General features: G+C 41.0%; 1 protein-coding gene across 2 annotated transcripts in view; it reads left to right on the top strand.

Annotated features, from left to right (window-relative positions):
• LOC134071111 (fibroblast growth factor 14) overlaps positions 1–17,500 on the top strand; it is a 74,271-nt gene that overhangs the window by 32,516 nt on the left and 24,255 nt on the right. The window contains exon 1 of one of the 2 annotated variants that reach the window (XM_062527704.1): positions 12,092–12,284. The exons of the other annotated variant lie outside the window; for it this stretch is intronic. Within the exon in view, the coding sequence (XP_062383688.1) occupies positions 12,092–12,284 (193 nt within the window). Of the gene's footprint in view, positions 1–12,091; positions 12,285–17,500 lie in introns of those variants that run through there. 2 annotated transcript variants of the gene reach the window in all.

Genomic DNA, 17,500 nt, shown 5'->3' with positions numbered 1-17,500 from the left:
TTTGTGTGTATGTGTGAGAGAGTTCCCCATGCAGCCAAATCTGAAGAGATTGGCTGGAAATGACATGCAGGTGGATGGAATTGACTGACCAATCAGACCCTCCACACACGCACACGCACACGCACACACACACGCACACACACACACACACACACACACACACACACACATCTATTTCTATATTAATGTATATATCTATCTATCTATCTATCTGTTTATAAAATACTGTTTCATTGTTTGAGGTTGGTCTGCATTCATATTTTTAGCATGATTTAATGTACTAGTGTGTGAGCAACGCTTGCTGCCGCGTGTAGACAGCCGTTGGCTGATTTGAATTCTGAAGCTGCATCTCCATGGAGCCACGTCACGGCCTGGCGCAGAGAGCCCAGCCTTCTGCTGTTCCCCACATCGCCTGCAGGGGGTGCTCTTCAAAGCACCAGCATCACCAGCACTGCCTGCTATTTTCAGTCTAATTCCCCTCCCTTCTCTCTCTCTCTCTCTTTCTCTCTCTCTCTTCTTCCTCTATGTTTCTTTTCCTTCATACCCATCCTCCCTGCCTGCACTTTTCTCTACCACTCCCCCCTCATCCTCTGTAAAGCTCTTTCTCTCTCTCTTCCTCTCTTTCTCTCTCGCTCTCTCTCTCTCTCTCTCATGACCTAGTTGCTGGTGTTGCCATCGACTCCGACATGATACAGCGACTCTCTCCTCTTCATTCATCAGTCATGCACAGCTACTTATCCTTTTTTCATTTTGTTTTTTCCATCGTGTTTCTCCCGCTCTATCTGCAGCCTGTCACGCCTCTCTCTCTCTCTCGCTCTGCTTCCACCCCTCCTTTTCTCTGACATGCTCTCCTTCTCTTTCTTCCCTTTCCCCATTCTCTCACTTATTCTCTCTTTTATTTCACTGTCTCTGTTTCTGCCTCTTTTGCCCCCCACCCCCTCCTCTCTCTTATTCACACTCTCACTCACACATTTACTCTCTCTCTCTCTCTCTTTCTCCTTGATATCCTCTCTTTCTCTCTCTCATGTTGAATGGTTCCAAATGAATCTCCCTCTATCAGTCATTACAGAATCCCCCCTCCCTTCTCTCTAGCTCCTCTCTCTATTTCACCTTCTCTCTTGAATGCCTCCAAAATGATTGTCTCTCTATCATTCACTACAGCATCACCTCTCTTCCCTCTATCCACCCTGTCTTCCCTTTCTCTTTCTCTCTCTCTCTGTCTCTCTCTCGCTCACCTTTTCTCTTGAATGGTTCCAAACAAATGAATCTCTCTCTTTGAGTCTTTAAAGCATGGCTGCTGTTCCTCACCTTCTCCTCTCCCTCTCCCTCTCCTCCCACCAACACTATAATGATAGATAGGAAGCACTCCCCTGGTGAGTGTAACGTCCTGCATTATTAAAGGGAGATGTATCAAGTCTTAATACACATTTTATTTGCATGATTGTAATGGGAAAGCTCTTCTCACCCTCCATTGGCCTGGAAGTGGATAACTGATGCACTAGTCAAGCATTCCCTTTGCCTCGCCATCCCTCAGAGACTGACTAACTCACACTCCAGTATGAAGACGGCCAGAAGGGCTATTGGGTTAGTTTGGTCAATGACACAATGCTGTGCGCGGCTCACCAAAATCACCTTTGCCCCATGGACATTTCTTATATTTATTATTCTTATTTTGTATAACAATATTATTTTGTTCATTTATTTTTTGTATGTCTTAATATGTGGAGTGTTCTGGATTGCACTTTGTTCACAGAAATAGCGCTATATAAATAAGGACTTGATAACTTACTAACTGAGTACTATGCAGAGTAGACAGCACATGATTAGGTCACAGGTCATGCTATGCGTGATAATCATGCTTTTTAATTGGCATCTTTTTTCTCAAGATGCATTAAATGTGTAGATGGTTATATTTGTCTCAATCTGTCCATTTCTTTGCACAAAACTTGCCAGAAGTTCAAACAGAACAGTTCGCTACTCCCTCCTCCTTCCTTCTGTGCAATAGAAACTCTCCTAAACACACATCTCGTCGGTGACTGGCTGGAACAGTATGTTTTTATGGTCCAGGCTAGACCAAGTTGTTTTCTTTGCCGTTGTTAGAGCCTGCACTGTCCACAGAGACCACATTTCCACAGTGTACTCAGGGCACAGGCAGCTAGGGGATGGGGAGGTGATGTTTGCAGTATGTGACAGAAAAATGTTTTAGCTGATGAACTGCATAAACCTGCCTTTGAGCACAACCAACTTTTTGAAAAGTCGGCTATCGAAGCATTGTCGAAGAAGTCCAGTAATGGTGCCTGATTGTGTTACAATTTACTGTTACAAGTCCCACCTAAAACGGGCAGACACTGCATTTTTCCAGTCACATATGATGACTCACACTGTGCATTTTTCTCTGTCGCATACAGTATGATATGGTGATTCACACTGTAGGCCTACATTTGACTGCTGACACTGTCAAGACAAGGTAAAAAAAACAAAACAGATATCCGATCAGAACAATCAGATCTAACCATGCATTGTAAGTAGAGCCCAACTGAAATGGGTTTTTAAAGAACAATATATTTTATTATTATATATTATTATTATTATGTTATTATATTATATTATTATATTTATTTCTTTGAGAATTTAAAAAAATCGAAAACAATAAATCATTAGCTGATTTCAGTTTTTAGCAAACACAATGTAAAACTGTACTCTAATATTAAGCGTATTGAAAAGTTCAAGGTGGGACACTGTGTATTATAACCCTAACGATCTAGTATCCTAATGAAAGGCTCTTATACAATAAATCATGAAATAATTATTCTGAATAATAAGTGTAATTTGTGTGTAAAGGGGGAAGTAGAGGCTACATATGTGCTACTACACCGTAACCAAAATAGGGTGACCACCAACCAGACTCTTAAAAGGAGGACAAGTTGAGTAAAATGACAACCCCAACGTTGTGTAAACTTCCTTCCTGTTGCCTTAAGAGTTCACCAATCAACACAAGGCCTTGGTGCCATGACGCGGTTCGGAAGTGAGGTTTACACATTAATGGGGAAGTGGAGGCTACATGTGTACCATAAAGTAGTGTATAAATAGCGTTACCAAAACACAAATCTGTGGGCCAATTTTACAAATTCAGTGTTCTGTTTCAATTCAAGTGGATTCAATACTTGATTTCATAGTACGCTTCTATTATCCTGGGCTTGATATTCACATATCCATGAGACAGTTATAGTACATTACAGCATTACCCTGGGCCTAGATGCTCATGTATTCACTAGGGACAGTCATTGCTTGTTCTGTCAGTCACAACTCAACAGGCATTCCAGAGAAATGACAAACAAAGTTGTGACAGGCAAAGTTATGACCATCCACAGTAGCCTACTACCTGCATCTATGGGAGTGAAAACCCTGGAGGTCAGGTGCCTCTGCCAACGATCTGTAGTCTGCACAGATGACCTGATCAGGATTTTCTATCGCCTGTTTTGTGATGAAAGGCAACAATATATTCAGATAGAGATAAATCAATCAATCCGGTACTGTACACAGTGCCCTCCAGAAGTATTGAAACACATGCTAAAGTTGACTATAAAGAGGAATATATAATCATCTTTTGGAAATTGATCTTAATGCCTTAAATAAAAAATGAGGAAATATCCAACCTTTAAGGACATCAACTAACCCCTATGTTAACCCTATGTGGCAGGCAGAATTTATTTATTTATTTATTTTAAATGCCAGTTATTTCCTGGATCCAGGACACTATGCACCCTGATAAAGTTCCCTTGGCCTTTGGAAATTAAAATAGCCCCACATCATCACATACCCTTCACCATACTGGGAGATTGGCATGGTTTTATTTCAGTTTAGCCTATTAGCTGGTTTCATTCTCATTGAGCTCAACACAAATCAGACCAACTATATACAGTATATATTTAAAAAGGGTCAAATAAATAAAAGGGTACATGAATAAAAACATGGTGAAATGTATGAAAAAGATAAATGGTTAGGGGAAAGATACATTCAGGATTTACGTACTTGCCATTCCAGTAGTGGGGACCATGAACACTAAAAGCTGCCCCACCATGTCTTTTGTTCTCACCTCTGGAATGATTAAAAAACACTACTGGGTGGCTTGAGTGCTCTCGAGGGAGTGGATGGTAAAAGCATGTCTGACAAGTATTGGGGTGCTAGACCGTTGAGTGATTTGAAAACCAATAAAATAATCTTATAATCAATTCTAAACTAAATGGCAACCGACGAAAGGACTTACAAACTGGTGTGATTTGGGCTCAAATACATAAATCTCTTATTATGACTGCCGCGCAGCAAAGCATAGGTTTAGGCAGGTAGGAGGGAATATTGGTGAAACGTAAACACATTTTTTTATATGTTTTGTATAGTCTCAAGGGGCCATGTCAACCCATCCCATAAACAGTCATTTGATGTATAACGCTGGTAATGAAAGTGGGAACCAGTTTCTCAGTATCTACACAGGAAATGAAAAAGTGTTTTGCAATGTAGAGGGTAAAAAGCATTTTTGGTGACAGAGCAAACATGTGGTTCTAGATTCAAGTCAGGGTTCAGGAATACACCAAGTTCTTAGCAGGGGAAGGACAAGTCATAGAACATCATCAGGGCCTAGCAACATAGTGTGTCTTATGATTGTTTATCTCTCACTCTCTCACTCTCTCTCTCTCTCTCTCTATATATATATATATATATATACACACAGTGTATATATGTATAATATATATACAGTATAATGCATGTATCAAAACATAGAAAGCATGCCAGGAGAAATATATTTTTCATATTTTTATCAGAAGCATGATGGTGGGATGTTCTTTGGCAAAACAATTTAAAACAATATATGGACTAAAATACGTATTTTATTCATTATTAATCATTGTCACTGAACCATTTGATGAATATGGTGCCTTATGCTCTTACACACTTGCCCATGTGCAGATGTCATGTACCCCAAGGCACAGATGGTCTGTCCATGCTTTGACCAGCTTTTGAATCATTGGTATGGAAAAGAAACAAATTATTTTGGGGTGTTATGACTTGAGAACTCTTAACTGTACAGATAAACCCATTATACACATGCTGTATTACACATCTGATTCTGTTCAGTTTATTTTGATATAGGCCTGTGGCCTGTGGCGAGTGAAGAGTTTCTGAGCTACACAACTGAGAAGAATGGGTGTTTTTAGATGGACACATTTAAAATACAAATAGAATTGAAGTTGTTGTAAATTCTAAGTATTTTTTTCTAGTGAATTGTTTATCAGAGTGACTACATTTGGAGAGTGGAGGGAGAGAATCCAGAGGCAGAGGCTCACACCCATAAGTCTAGCCTGGTTAAAGGAATATTCCAGCAATAATGGGATAATGGGCTTTTTCACATTGATCTCTTTTTCTCAAAGTCACTCAGTAGCTTATCGTCAGTACAAAAAACGGTGCTACCTAGTCTAACGTTTTTTTTTTTTATGTACCAATAGTACTCAGTGACCTCGAGAAACAGAGATGTGAGTTTTCCCTTAAGTCTAGTCTTGTTAAGATCCAGCCTGAACAAGGCAATTTCCTGGCCACTTGTCCAAACAATGTGCTAACCTGCCGAACAATTGTTGTCACATCACATACTGGTGGTCTGCCCATGCTATTTTCTACTCTCATCTCTTAACTAGCAGCTCACAAAGCCTGATGGCAAACTGGACCTCAAACCAGTGTGTGTGTGTGTGTGTGTGTGTGTGTGTGTGTGTGTGTCTCTCTCTCTCTCTCTCCCTCTCTCTCTGTCTCTGTCTCTGTGTGTGTTTGTGTGTGTGTGTGTGTGTGTGTGTGTGTGTGTTAGTCTGTGCATGTATGTGTGTGTCCCAACTTATTCTGTCTGTGTGTGTGTGTGTGTGTGTGTGTGTGTTTCACGTGTTGAGCCGTACACACATGTGAACGCTCCGGGTTGCTGTTTGGAAACAGTCAGGGGGCAGTGCTCAGGATCCATACTATGAAACCTTATTGACAGCATGGAAATGGATTCGTTATGTAATTGCCCTCTCCTCTTGCTGTCTACACCGCATCCCTCTCTGTTTCATCTTACTAGAAGTGCTGATCATTATTATTAACATAGCGTCCCGACTCAAATGAACAAATGCCAGAGGAATGCTTCTCGAAATGTAAACTCACATATGGCTTGTGAACAATAAAAAATGTTTTGTGTTAATGATGGCCACCAAAGAAAAACAGGCAAGGCCTCCAGGTTAGGGCTGGGCGATATATCGATATTACGACTACGACCAGTATATTTTTGAAATTGATATGTAGATGAGACAATATTGTCATACCGGGTCCGATATAATATTTAAAATAATGGACCATTTTATCAAAGCCGCTCTTCTGTGTTTAGAGCATTCAGACAGCCGCAGTTTTCTGCCGTTGCTCAACCATGCCCCTCCCTCACAGCACTAGAAACTTTCAAACATGGCGGACACTGAGTCAGAGTTTGTTTACCGCGCTCGGAGTTTTGTGCTGGGCTGGTAGGTGCCCAATTTCCGTCCAATCACTCGACACATCAACGGTTAGACTCGTTGTGAAATCAAAATTCCACTGGAGCTCCAAGCGGTTTTGTAGGCTACACGCAGCCTTACAACACTCTTCGAGTCACTGTGCAATGCCACTTTTGGTTGGTTATGTGGCTAATTTAAATATACGTATGGGGTGCTCCTTTAGGAATCTGCTGTCTTAGTTTGTATAGACATTAATATTAAGTGACACATACATGTCAAAAGGGCAAAAATAGATCACGTGTGGAGATAGGTGACTAACCCACAACAGACCTTAATGGAGAGGTAAGGTGTATTAGACTGGTCCATAGACTGTAGACAAACTACTCTAAAGTGACTGGGTGGCAGAAAGATGTAACTGTTAACTAGCATAAAAGCTAGTCGTGTCATTTCACTACATTGGTTACGTACTGTACGTATCGTTCCACAGAGCGGATTCACACAAAACATACTTTTTTTCCCACAACATAACTTTTTCAGTCTATCAAACAACAGTACTTTCTTGACGTGAAAAAATATCTTATCATATGTAAAATTCATGGCACAATTTCAAAGGGACCCAAAAAATATAGTTATCTCTCCATTGACTCCTGTTCATATTTTTTCGAAAGATAGGTCCCATCATGGGCCGGAAGTAGAATGACGTGACTTCGGCTGCCTATGTAGACAAGCCGTAGCCTACATGCGAACCTATTAGGGGTTATGTCATTGTTTCCCAACCTTGAGGTCGTCTGAAATTCCAATGGGGTCGCCTGTATATTACAATTGACCTGTACATTACGTTAAAATATACATACAAGAAATACAAAAAATATTTTGAAAATCCATGTAATAGGATCCTTCATTACAATCTGGCTATATTCAAATTGAAACTTACCCAGCCTGCATGAGATGCTTTATTGACGTAATCATGCTTAATCAATGTTCCAAACAAAGTAGCAAAACAATCATACATGCCAAGATAACCAAACGAATGAGCTTGTTAGGACATTTGGGGAAAATCGAAGTACCACTCTCGACTGTGTTACCACAGAGATGTTGAGAATGATTGGGGTCACCAACGTTTTGTGACATCAAAATGGGGTCACCTGCCAAAAAAGGTTGAGAACCACTGGGTTATGCGCAACACCCAGCAGTGGAGCTCAACGAGTGCCAAAGGATGCAGTGGTTTGGACATACGCCTCATTTAGCTATTGGTGAGTGACTCAGTTATGGTGTTTAAGTAATTCACTTACTAATTGTTTAAAACTATTTCATTGTTATAGATAGCAAGTCACTCATGTCTAGGCCATCATAAATGTGGTCTAATTTAGACCCTATCAGACCATTACAAAAAAACTGTGTTGTGTGAATCCAAAATATTGCATTGTGCAGTACAATGTAGCCCTGTGTTGTCAGTCAGGGTCTTTTGTTATCTGCACAGCTCTATCACAACAGCTGTACGTCTTGGTATTGGTACTGTATATGTCTTGGTATTGGTATATGTTATTGTTTGCACTTTTTTGCACAGCTCTAGAGCAGTCTGAAAACAGTCTAATTAAAACTGGCTGTGTAGTTGCGAAGAGTGAATACAAAACACTTTGCTCTTTCTGTTTAAAATATCGGTATCGTATATTGCCAATCAGCCCCAAAATATTGGGATATCTGTTTTGGTCCATATCGCCCAGCCCTACTCCAGGTCAGGAAAATGCTCAGTTCCTGTTAAAGTGCAGGTTGCTTAGACAAAGCCTGGACCCGCCCATTCTAGATCTCCTTCCAGGGATATTCTAGTCGAGGACATGATAATTCACTAACGTTTCCCTCTGATCATAAAAATGTCAGGCCAATCAGCGACGAGAGGGGAAGACAAAACATAAACTTATCATGATAAACAGTCCCTGCAAACGTCAAAAGATAAAGCTGAAAAAATGCAGAAATGTATTTACAACAAAGGTAGACCAACATGCATTGTGTCCTGACTGTTGATGCTGTTTCTTGTCAGTTTGTGAAGTTTAGGCGAAGTAGGAAGTGATGTTTAGGAATCTCTGATCAATGTGATTGAAGGCTGGACAAATCATTTCAAAGTTAGTGCCCGTCACGATGCAAGTGTTGGAAAGGAATCCCAATCATGAGTCCCCAGACTATTCACTTCATGTATGAGTTTTGATTAGTCCAGGCAATCATAGAGAGGCCTCCAAAAGAGAAAGAAAAAAAAATGACTAAACTAATGCACTCCAGGCAAAAAATATAAAGCCGTGTGGTCTAAAGTTGAGTGAGTTTGTGCACAGCATTCTTCACCCATACTGGTGTAGCAGTCCTAGAGCTGTCCACATGGAGGAGCTGGAGTGGGAGACAGTTGTTTTGTCTGCCCCTCTTCCCATTATAGATAAACAATCCTCCTTGTTGTCTTTGTATTGGAATGGATGCATAGACACAACAAGTGCAATCTCCATCGTTAGCTGAAGGGTTTGAACTTTGAACTAATTTAGTGTTTTCATGTGTGATAAAAACAGTTAATAGTTTTCAGCAACAAAGCTGCAGGGCTGTAGTGTTTGTCAGCATATACTGTACACATGTCTGTGATATAGCCTGTGACCACTTCACATGACTGATACTGAGTGTGTATCATCATTAGTATCAAGATGTTTTGTATTCGAGTTCATAGAGCCCAAGTAAAATTATGTTGGAGCATTGTTATTGAAAAGGAAAATAATGTCATATATCTGTTTAGCCCATAGAGAGGAATTTAGTCTACATGTCATCTCATGTTTTTACACTGTGGCATTAACACAAAAGCTTGTGCGTTACCAGACTTTACTCTTCTCAAATATTATTCTGACTATGACACTGTTCAGATAGACAGATTCCTATTGATCAGGTTGTGTAGTGTGGAAATGGCTCTCTTGATTTAGCCCACACACTAAATTTGTGAAACGCAACAACTATTCAGCTCTCCATTGCCCTCTTGTGGACTGCAAGGGAACATACTTATTTGCTTACCCTTACCCACACTTGCATTTACTTGCCTTTGTCTTTACAATGCACTTTACAGTCAGTTGTCGTAAATAATTGATATTCATTATTAGAAATGCATAGAAATTGTTACATTAATCATTATTACTACATGTGAAGTTTATGAGATGTGTGTTGACATTGTGGTGTGTGTGTGTGTGTGTGTGTGTGTGTGTGTGTGTGTTTATTTGTTTTCATTTTAATTTGTTATGTGCGCCATCTTTTTTTTCTTTGCAAACCACATGATCCCTGCAACCCAAATTAAGGTTCTTTTGGCTGCACGCTGTCCATGGTGCTGAAGTCCACTGACGACCTAATGAGATCGTCAGCTAAAATTATGTTATTGTGTTTGTTCAATTTTAATAGACTGTGCCACACTTAGATAGCATGCTGCTGGATTAACTGAACTAAGTCTTCAGTAACCCTCGAAATCTCTGGGTGCACTTTTAGGAAAAGACGGTAAGATTTGTAAGAATCAACACATTCGTCCAGAGACAGTGGGCCCACAGAAAAGAGCAGACTACAAGCTCTCAAGATAATCCTCAAGATAATATGAGTGATAACCCCTGGTGGCCTCAGACGAAACACGACCATATGCTTGTACTAAAAATATGTCCTCACCTCTGCATGACAAGGGAGTAGTATTAAAGTGTGTGTGCGTGTGTGTGTGCGTGTGTGTGTGTGTGTGTGTGTGTGTGTGTGTGTGTGAGAGAGAGAGAGAGAGAGAGAGAGAGAGAGAGAGAGAGAGAGAGAGAGAGAGAGAGAGAGTTGTGGGTGTTGCAGGACAAACCGGTAGATGGCTCTCTTGAGTCTCAATATAATAGTAATACTACTATACTATAAAGTATTATCATAGCAGACGTTAACATTAAATTATTATTGGCCTACCTATAAATTAAATGTGAAATTGTTTGTATACGTTAAAACGATGTGACTGGGCTTTCATACGTGACACATGTGTATGTAAACGTGGGTAACGGAACGATAAGAATGGGAAATGCCTTGATCTAGGGTTGATCAGAGTCCCTAAAATGGGTGCTCTCCGTGGTCCTGAAAGAGCATACTTTTATCGCTGTTGTCCCTTCCTACATTTTCATCTTACCTTTTAGTAGGCCTGGCGTGTCTTAAATTCAACATTTTGTTCTTGTTTCAAACATTGTAAAACGTCTTGTCAAAATGCTTGACTTTTAATACCCGTTCAATTTCTCCTTAAGGCAGCTCGCTCTTACTCCTTTGATCCGTCAAATACTGTGGCGATAACGTCAGAATATTTTTTACTCGTTTCTTTGAACATTGTCATGACACCTACAGTATACGAGTTCTGTTGTCGTCTTCGATGTTATCCAATCCTATCTTCCCCAAAATAATTTTTCGTATGTCTTGCAGCACAGACCTCCAGGATAAAGTGTTGTTATTTAGGCTACTCTGTACAAATCGGACTAAGATTGGATTATTCATTTGCGACGTAGCTAAAAATTGTCACTAAAAGCTGCAATCCGTTCCCTTACTCGCGCTGGGTCTCAAAATCAGCTCAATTCGCTCGGTAAGCTCCTCCTGCGAGTATCCTAAGTTTTTACATGGCCTATGTCTTACGCGCACGAGGACGTCATATACTAAAGTCGGCACTCTGATGTTTACCGCCTTAACAGCTGGGATGTGTACGCTTTTTAATTCATATCGGAGGATACACCTACGTCTGTGGGTGTTTTTTGAGGCAGTTGCGCAAACACTCGATTTTCTTCACGTAGCAGTCGAAGTTTTTGAAGTGGAAACCGAAAAAAAGCATGGATGGTTGCCGTAGGCTAAATGACTTGTTGCGCCTGTAAAGGTGTGCATTGTTTGTCTGACTGTTATTGGACAACACCAATTGTAGGCTTGCCTTACCGCATCTGGGAAAGTGTCGCCGATTGCGCACGGAACTTGGTGAATCTGTGAGTGAGGATCTTGCCAGCACAAAGCCACACCCGGGAGACCGTCTCGCGTCCTTCACGGGGAACAATACCGTAAAAATCTCTCAGGCTGCTCGAGCGTCTGACTCTAATGCGCGTGGCTTGAAGTTGTTGTCCAGAGCATAGGCTGCCCACAGCGTAAACGACACAGGAGCCGGCGACAAGTGGAGAGAAAAATAAAATGCTAACGGATATTTCTTATTTCATAGGAATGTAGCGGTCTTATGGTTGTAATTCGTCAAATGTCACCTACTTTACTGTAACTAAACAGCATGGTAAGGTATGAATGGACTTCTGAAATGTCACTTCGCAAAGCATATGTTATGCAAAACATGTGTTCCTCTGGAGATCTCTGACATTTGCCGAAAGCAGCGCAGGTTATGTGGACGGTTGTTAGAAACATTTTTGAAAGCGTGCATCCTAAAATATATTCAGAATGTGTTTTTGGATTTTGTTGCTGATTGACGAAGAGACATTATAGCCGGAGTGATGGGGCATTAGGCAGGTTTGGAACAAAAGCGGTTGTTTTGTCGTCTGCGCTTCGTGCCAGGAGGTGCACGGGCTTCGCGTTTTGTGGTTTTGGTGTTTTTCGTCATGGCAGCGGCGATTGCCAGCGGTTTGATCCGGCAGAAGAGACAGGCTCGGGAGCAACACTTACACCGTCCGCCGACTCACAGGCGAAGAAAAAGCCCCAGTAAAAACAAGGGCTTGTGCAACGGGAACCTCGTCGACATCTTCTCTAAAGTGCGAATCTTCGGCCTCAAAAAGAGACGACTACGGAGACAAGGTGTGGGCAATTACTTGAAGCGCACTGTCACGTTTCATCTTGCATATATGTTAACGTTAAATCTAATCATCGCCTGCGTAAAGCTTGCAGCACTTAAAAATGTCCAGTTATGTTAGACGACAGCAATTAGTAACACTTAATCGACAGTCATCTCCATTTTCCTCGATATTTTGGTTAAATATGCCAATCACAGGACGTGTGAGAAGTTTTTTGCTAAATCAAATAACCGTTTTGCAGAGACATCAAGTATTGTGTCTATTTTTCCTTTATAAAAACGTTCATGTGTGCGGATATTGACATTCATTTGTGTGTATATCTGTGTATATGATCTCTCTCGCTTTCTCTCTCTCTCTCTCTGTGTGTGTGTGTGTGTGTGTGTGTGTGTGTGTGTGTGTGTGTGCGCGTGTGTGTGCATGTGTACATATACATACATACCTGTGCCTATGCCTGTGCACCATGTGTGTGTAAGTGCATGTGGAAGGGGGCATCTCGTTGCCCTGTCGTATGTAACCTGTAAATTGATACTAAACAAGTGGTTCTTCTGTTACACCATGTGCCTTTACCTGCATTCTGCTCTCAGGCGGGGACATTTGAGAGCATCTATACAGTTACTCCTAATAATCTCCGATAACTTCAGTTCCCTGATAATCTCTGTTAGCTTCAGTTTACATGTACAGCAGCCAAGACTGGGAAAATGATCATTTCCGTGTAAAGGTGAAGGTGTACAGTATGTGGCTAGGGGAAATACATAACAGTTTTGTGACTGACAAACTAAAGCCAGTTCAAATTAATTTTAGCTTGATGTCATCTGGTTGTACTATAATATTGGTAACACATTTAGCCTTTAATTTGTTCAGTGTCAATCCTAACCCTACACCTTAATCAACATCTGAACTAAAATTTAGAACAGTTTACTGTATGCCATTGTGGACATTTCCACATTATAACATATCAGGATAACTGAACGTGTATTTTCAAATAGTAATACTATAGTGTTAATCTATTTACTTTTTACACAAACGGTGGTGAGTATGTGCTTTATCTAAGTATGGCCTTTATTATCTCACAGAGGCTGGATTTACCAGTACAGTGGGTACGGGTTGAGAATGCACCTTCTCCCGCGGGACTCCCGAAGAGATCCCGCAGGCCGTCAAGCCGATTTTTTTCGAGCCTAAGGCAATGTACCCAAACAACCACCAGGTGGCAGAAAGTTTCATCCCGCATTTCAAAATGATGAAGACCGCATATCCGTCAATAGCCTAGTCGACTCCTTAATCTCATTTAATCATTACAATGAAGGTGATGACTGGCGAAATTATTCAAACAACGTTTCAATGAACCACTGTTGAAATGAATGAAAATGGTTAGGCTATAGAAAATCGCCTACAGCCTAACGCCGACACAGCTGATTCTTTGATTGATTCTAAGCTGTTTTGATGTAGGGGATGGGTAAACTGGCGCGCTACAAACATGCTACCAATCAAATGTAATATTAGTAGGACTAGCCTACTTAGACACTTTAGTCATAGGCAACGTTGCCATGTTAATTTGGGCTAGAAGTGCTTGCTTGTGGTGGCGCTCCTGTCCGCTGCTTCTCCCGAATTGTGTGGCAAATTTGTCAGCAATCAGCTTAAATGTGAAATCATATTTATTTCTCTTTGTCGCCATGGTATTGGGGGAAACGCGGAGAAACGAGATGGTCAGTCCTCGTATTTTTTCTTCGCGTTTCGTTATAAGAAATATATAAGTAATAGTTAGTCTTCTTCCGTATTGAACAGATAGGCTACGGGACGCTCTTTGTTCCGTATTTTAAGGAACTACTCAATGCACACACACTACAATGAAAAACACACAAAGAAATCACTAAACATATAGCCTACAACCTAATGACACTTTAATGCAGCGTTTCTCAAACTATGGGCCGCGAAACGTGGAGACTGCTGCTGGTCCGCGAGACATGGGGTGAAATTAGGTCCGGTGATCTGATAATTTGCTGCGCAATTGACCAAGCAACCGCGGACCGACAGAAAAAGAAAGCAAACGTTGCGGCGGAAATGCTTCCTAATTTGATGTGTTTAAACATAGAGACATACAATTAGGTGTGTCTGTTATTATGATAATTTTCGAGCATAACTGCTTGTCCATAGCTCAGTGACAGGTGTTAATAGCCTTGCCATAAGCACTGCTGCAGGTGCTTCTTTTATTATGCGGTTAGAGCATATAAGCGCTTACTCATATAGACTATAACTCAGGGACAGGTGCAAAACCACCAACTGGGATGGATCGAAGGGCAAGCAAGCACTGCCACACAACGTGAAGGACTGCATCGATAAGATCAACGAATACAGTAATGTTTTACAACCCAGCTGGTATCCGCTGTTCATTCCGACATATCCCCACTCGGCGGTAGGCCTAGGCCTATTTAACTTTTTTTTTTTCAAACAACGTGCCATTCCGACATGAGGTCATTAATAGGCTATTAATGTCATAACTATTAGGCTATCATTAGGCTTACTATGCATGGCTGTAGGCAGCTATGAGGCCACTGAGATCTGGACCTCATCGGTTTTGTGAAAGCCGATTGGAAATACTTAAGTTTAGAGCGAACGTTTCAACTATGTTTGCCATGGTAGACAAAAACACTCAAATAAAACAATAGCCTAAAAAATAACTGCATGCGTAATGGACACGGCTCTATATCCTAAATAATTTTCGAGGTTCGCCATTTGGTAATATGACCTATCCTTACTGACAATAATTTAGATTGAGCACAACTAAAGTTGCACGAAGGCAAAATACAGTCCTAAAAGCCTATTCTATATAGCCTGGCCAATATTGTAGATGTGCAAAAGCAGCATTTGCGTGCGTGCTTGCCGGTGAGGTGTAGCCTACAAAAATGAGCATAACATCTGATTATTAAAGTATGGCTATAGGATATAGGCTAGAGAAGAGTTGGTTTAAAATTCAAGTGTAGTAAAAAAGTTTGTGCACATCCCCGGTCAAGGTGCAGAACAAGAGTAGGCTAAATCATAAAAAAAAAAATGGAAAAAGGTTCGCACACTTGAAATCCTTCTTTTATAGGATATAGGCTAGAGAAGAGTTGGTTTAAAATTCAAGTGTAGTAAAAAAGTTTGTGCACATCCCCGGTCAAGGTGCAGAACAAGAGTAAGCTAAATCATAAAAAAAAATGGAAAAAGGTTCGCACACTTGAAATCCTTCTTTTTTGATTTGATTTGGTCTTCTTCAGATTAAAATTCAAGTACGTGCGCTATTTAACCCCTCGAGACCGACTGCAGTCTGCTGACACAGCCAGACGACTCTCCCAACCCATTCATTCGTTTTGGCCGATATAATCCATTCATTCGTTTTGTGCGTAGGCCTATATAGATTCCTGCATGCTGCATTACCGTGACCCTTAGCCTACCTTGTGGATGATTTTTTCTCATTGGAATACAGCAGGACAGAATGCCTTTTATCTAACAAACGCAAAAGCTGAGATTGTTGGAAGGACTAGGCTACTCAACAAACTTGTTTTTCGTTTCTGGGAGACCTCGTTATCGTTTTGGATTGTCGGATTTTTATACTTATTGTTTGGACTTATGGACAATGAACTTTGAGGGGTGGTTGTTAGTGCTTTACAAAGCTTTGTGTTAATAAGTGTCGGTCCTCCTATCCTTCAGCTCACTGCGCGATGCAGTTGCGCATAGTGGCCACGAAGTCATTAACTGTTTACGACACAATACATGATATTTGTGTTTTTCGTTTCTTAGATTTAATGCATGTTTGACATGTAAACAGGCCTTCAGTCCGTTAACTTAAGGCCTTCTTTTGCATGGGGTTGCTTGCATCCGCCCGTAACCTAGACTATTATGTGCGTAGTGGCTGCATACTCTTATAATAAGAGGCAAATTGTTACAGGACAACTTAAACTGACTTCCCCAATGCTTCCCCGCAGCACATTACATTTTAATATAGGCTAATATAGGATGAACAAAGTCTATGCTATATTAAATCCAGTAGCCTAATAATTCTATGTGCCAAGTCCGATTTCGCAAGTGATGTAGTAGGCTACGTTTAAACATCGACAAACGTCTGTGAGACTACCCATTTCATGAAGAGCAATTGTCTTGTGCGATCATTCCCCCTCCCCCACACTTGTCTAACCAGTTCACTAGACATTATAGCCTACCTGTATGCGGCATTGGACGATTGCCTCCCTCCCCCCTCTCTCTCGACAGACACTTCCTGACACTAGGGCTCGGGATCATGACATCAAAACTTCGCGGGCACAGCCACATTGGCAGCTTCACTCCTTAGTTTACTATGGATTAGGCTACTATGGATTTACTCCCGCCTTTTAGTGTGTTCCTGTTACTTAGTTTTTGCCTTCTTGGTAGTATGTTGCTGTGTAGTGGGGTGTAACAGTGCAACCCACGATCGCAAGAGGAAAAGAATAAATCGCTACTATTTCTGCTTCTTGTCTTGTGCATCTGAATGAATGGATATTACGTTCAGTGCGCTACCAAATGGCGGCGATATTCCTAGAATGCAAGGCGTGTGCCCGAGCCCTATTATGTAAATGTAAAAATGTGTGTGTGTGTGTGTGTGTGTGTGTGTGTGTGTGTGTGTGTGTGCGCTGAACCACGAATTCACATATTAACTTTTCTTTTCAGCAGACATCGCAATCATAAAAAAAATCGCAAAACTTTTTAATAAAATAATGCCTCTTGTCTTAATGGGTTCCGGAGGTTCGTAGAGTAAGTTTTGAACCCCGGTCGCTGACGTATGATTAAGATGCCTCAACCATTTACGCCACAGTTCGAGTGTCAATCCCTTCGCACTTAGCCAAGAAATATAAAGGATTCAGTCAGTCGAGTTCATTTAGCCTATTCGCGGCATGCACTTGAAACGCCGATCAAAAGTTCTGACATGTTAAACTGACGTTAGTCATTAATTCACCACATGATAAAATGCTGTTATATTGACGCACAGTAGCCCACGGTAGTCTATGTCTATCTCTGAATCAACATGAACATGCATAACGAGATCCATATATTCTAAGTTGCTAGAAACTTCTTTTGCGGAGCTAGGCCTACTAGTCGATGGTTACAATGAATCACCCTCACTGCCCTATCGCATATCTGACCATCCATTGTTATAATGTTACAAAATGCGCGATCTTCTCCAATCATGTAGCCTACGGTTATAAGTAAAGT

Source organism: Sardina pilchardus, chromosome 23, assembly GCF_963854185.1.
Source record: "Sardina pilchardus chromosome 23, fSarPil1.1, whole genome shotgun sequence".
In the NCBI taxonomy this organism is placed as follows: Eukaryota; Metazoa; Chordata; class Actinopteri; order Clupeiformes; family Clupeidae; genus Sardina; species Sardina pilchardus.
This window is presented reverse-complemented; position numbering and strand designations above follow the sequence as displayed.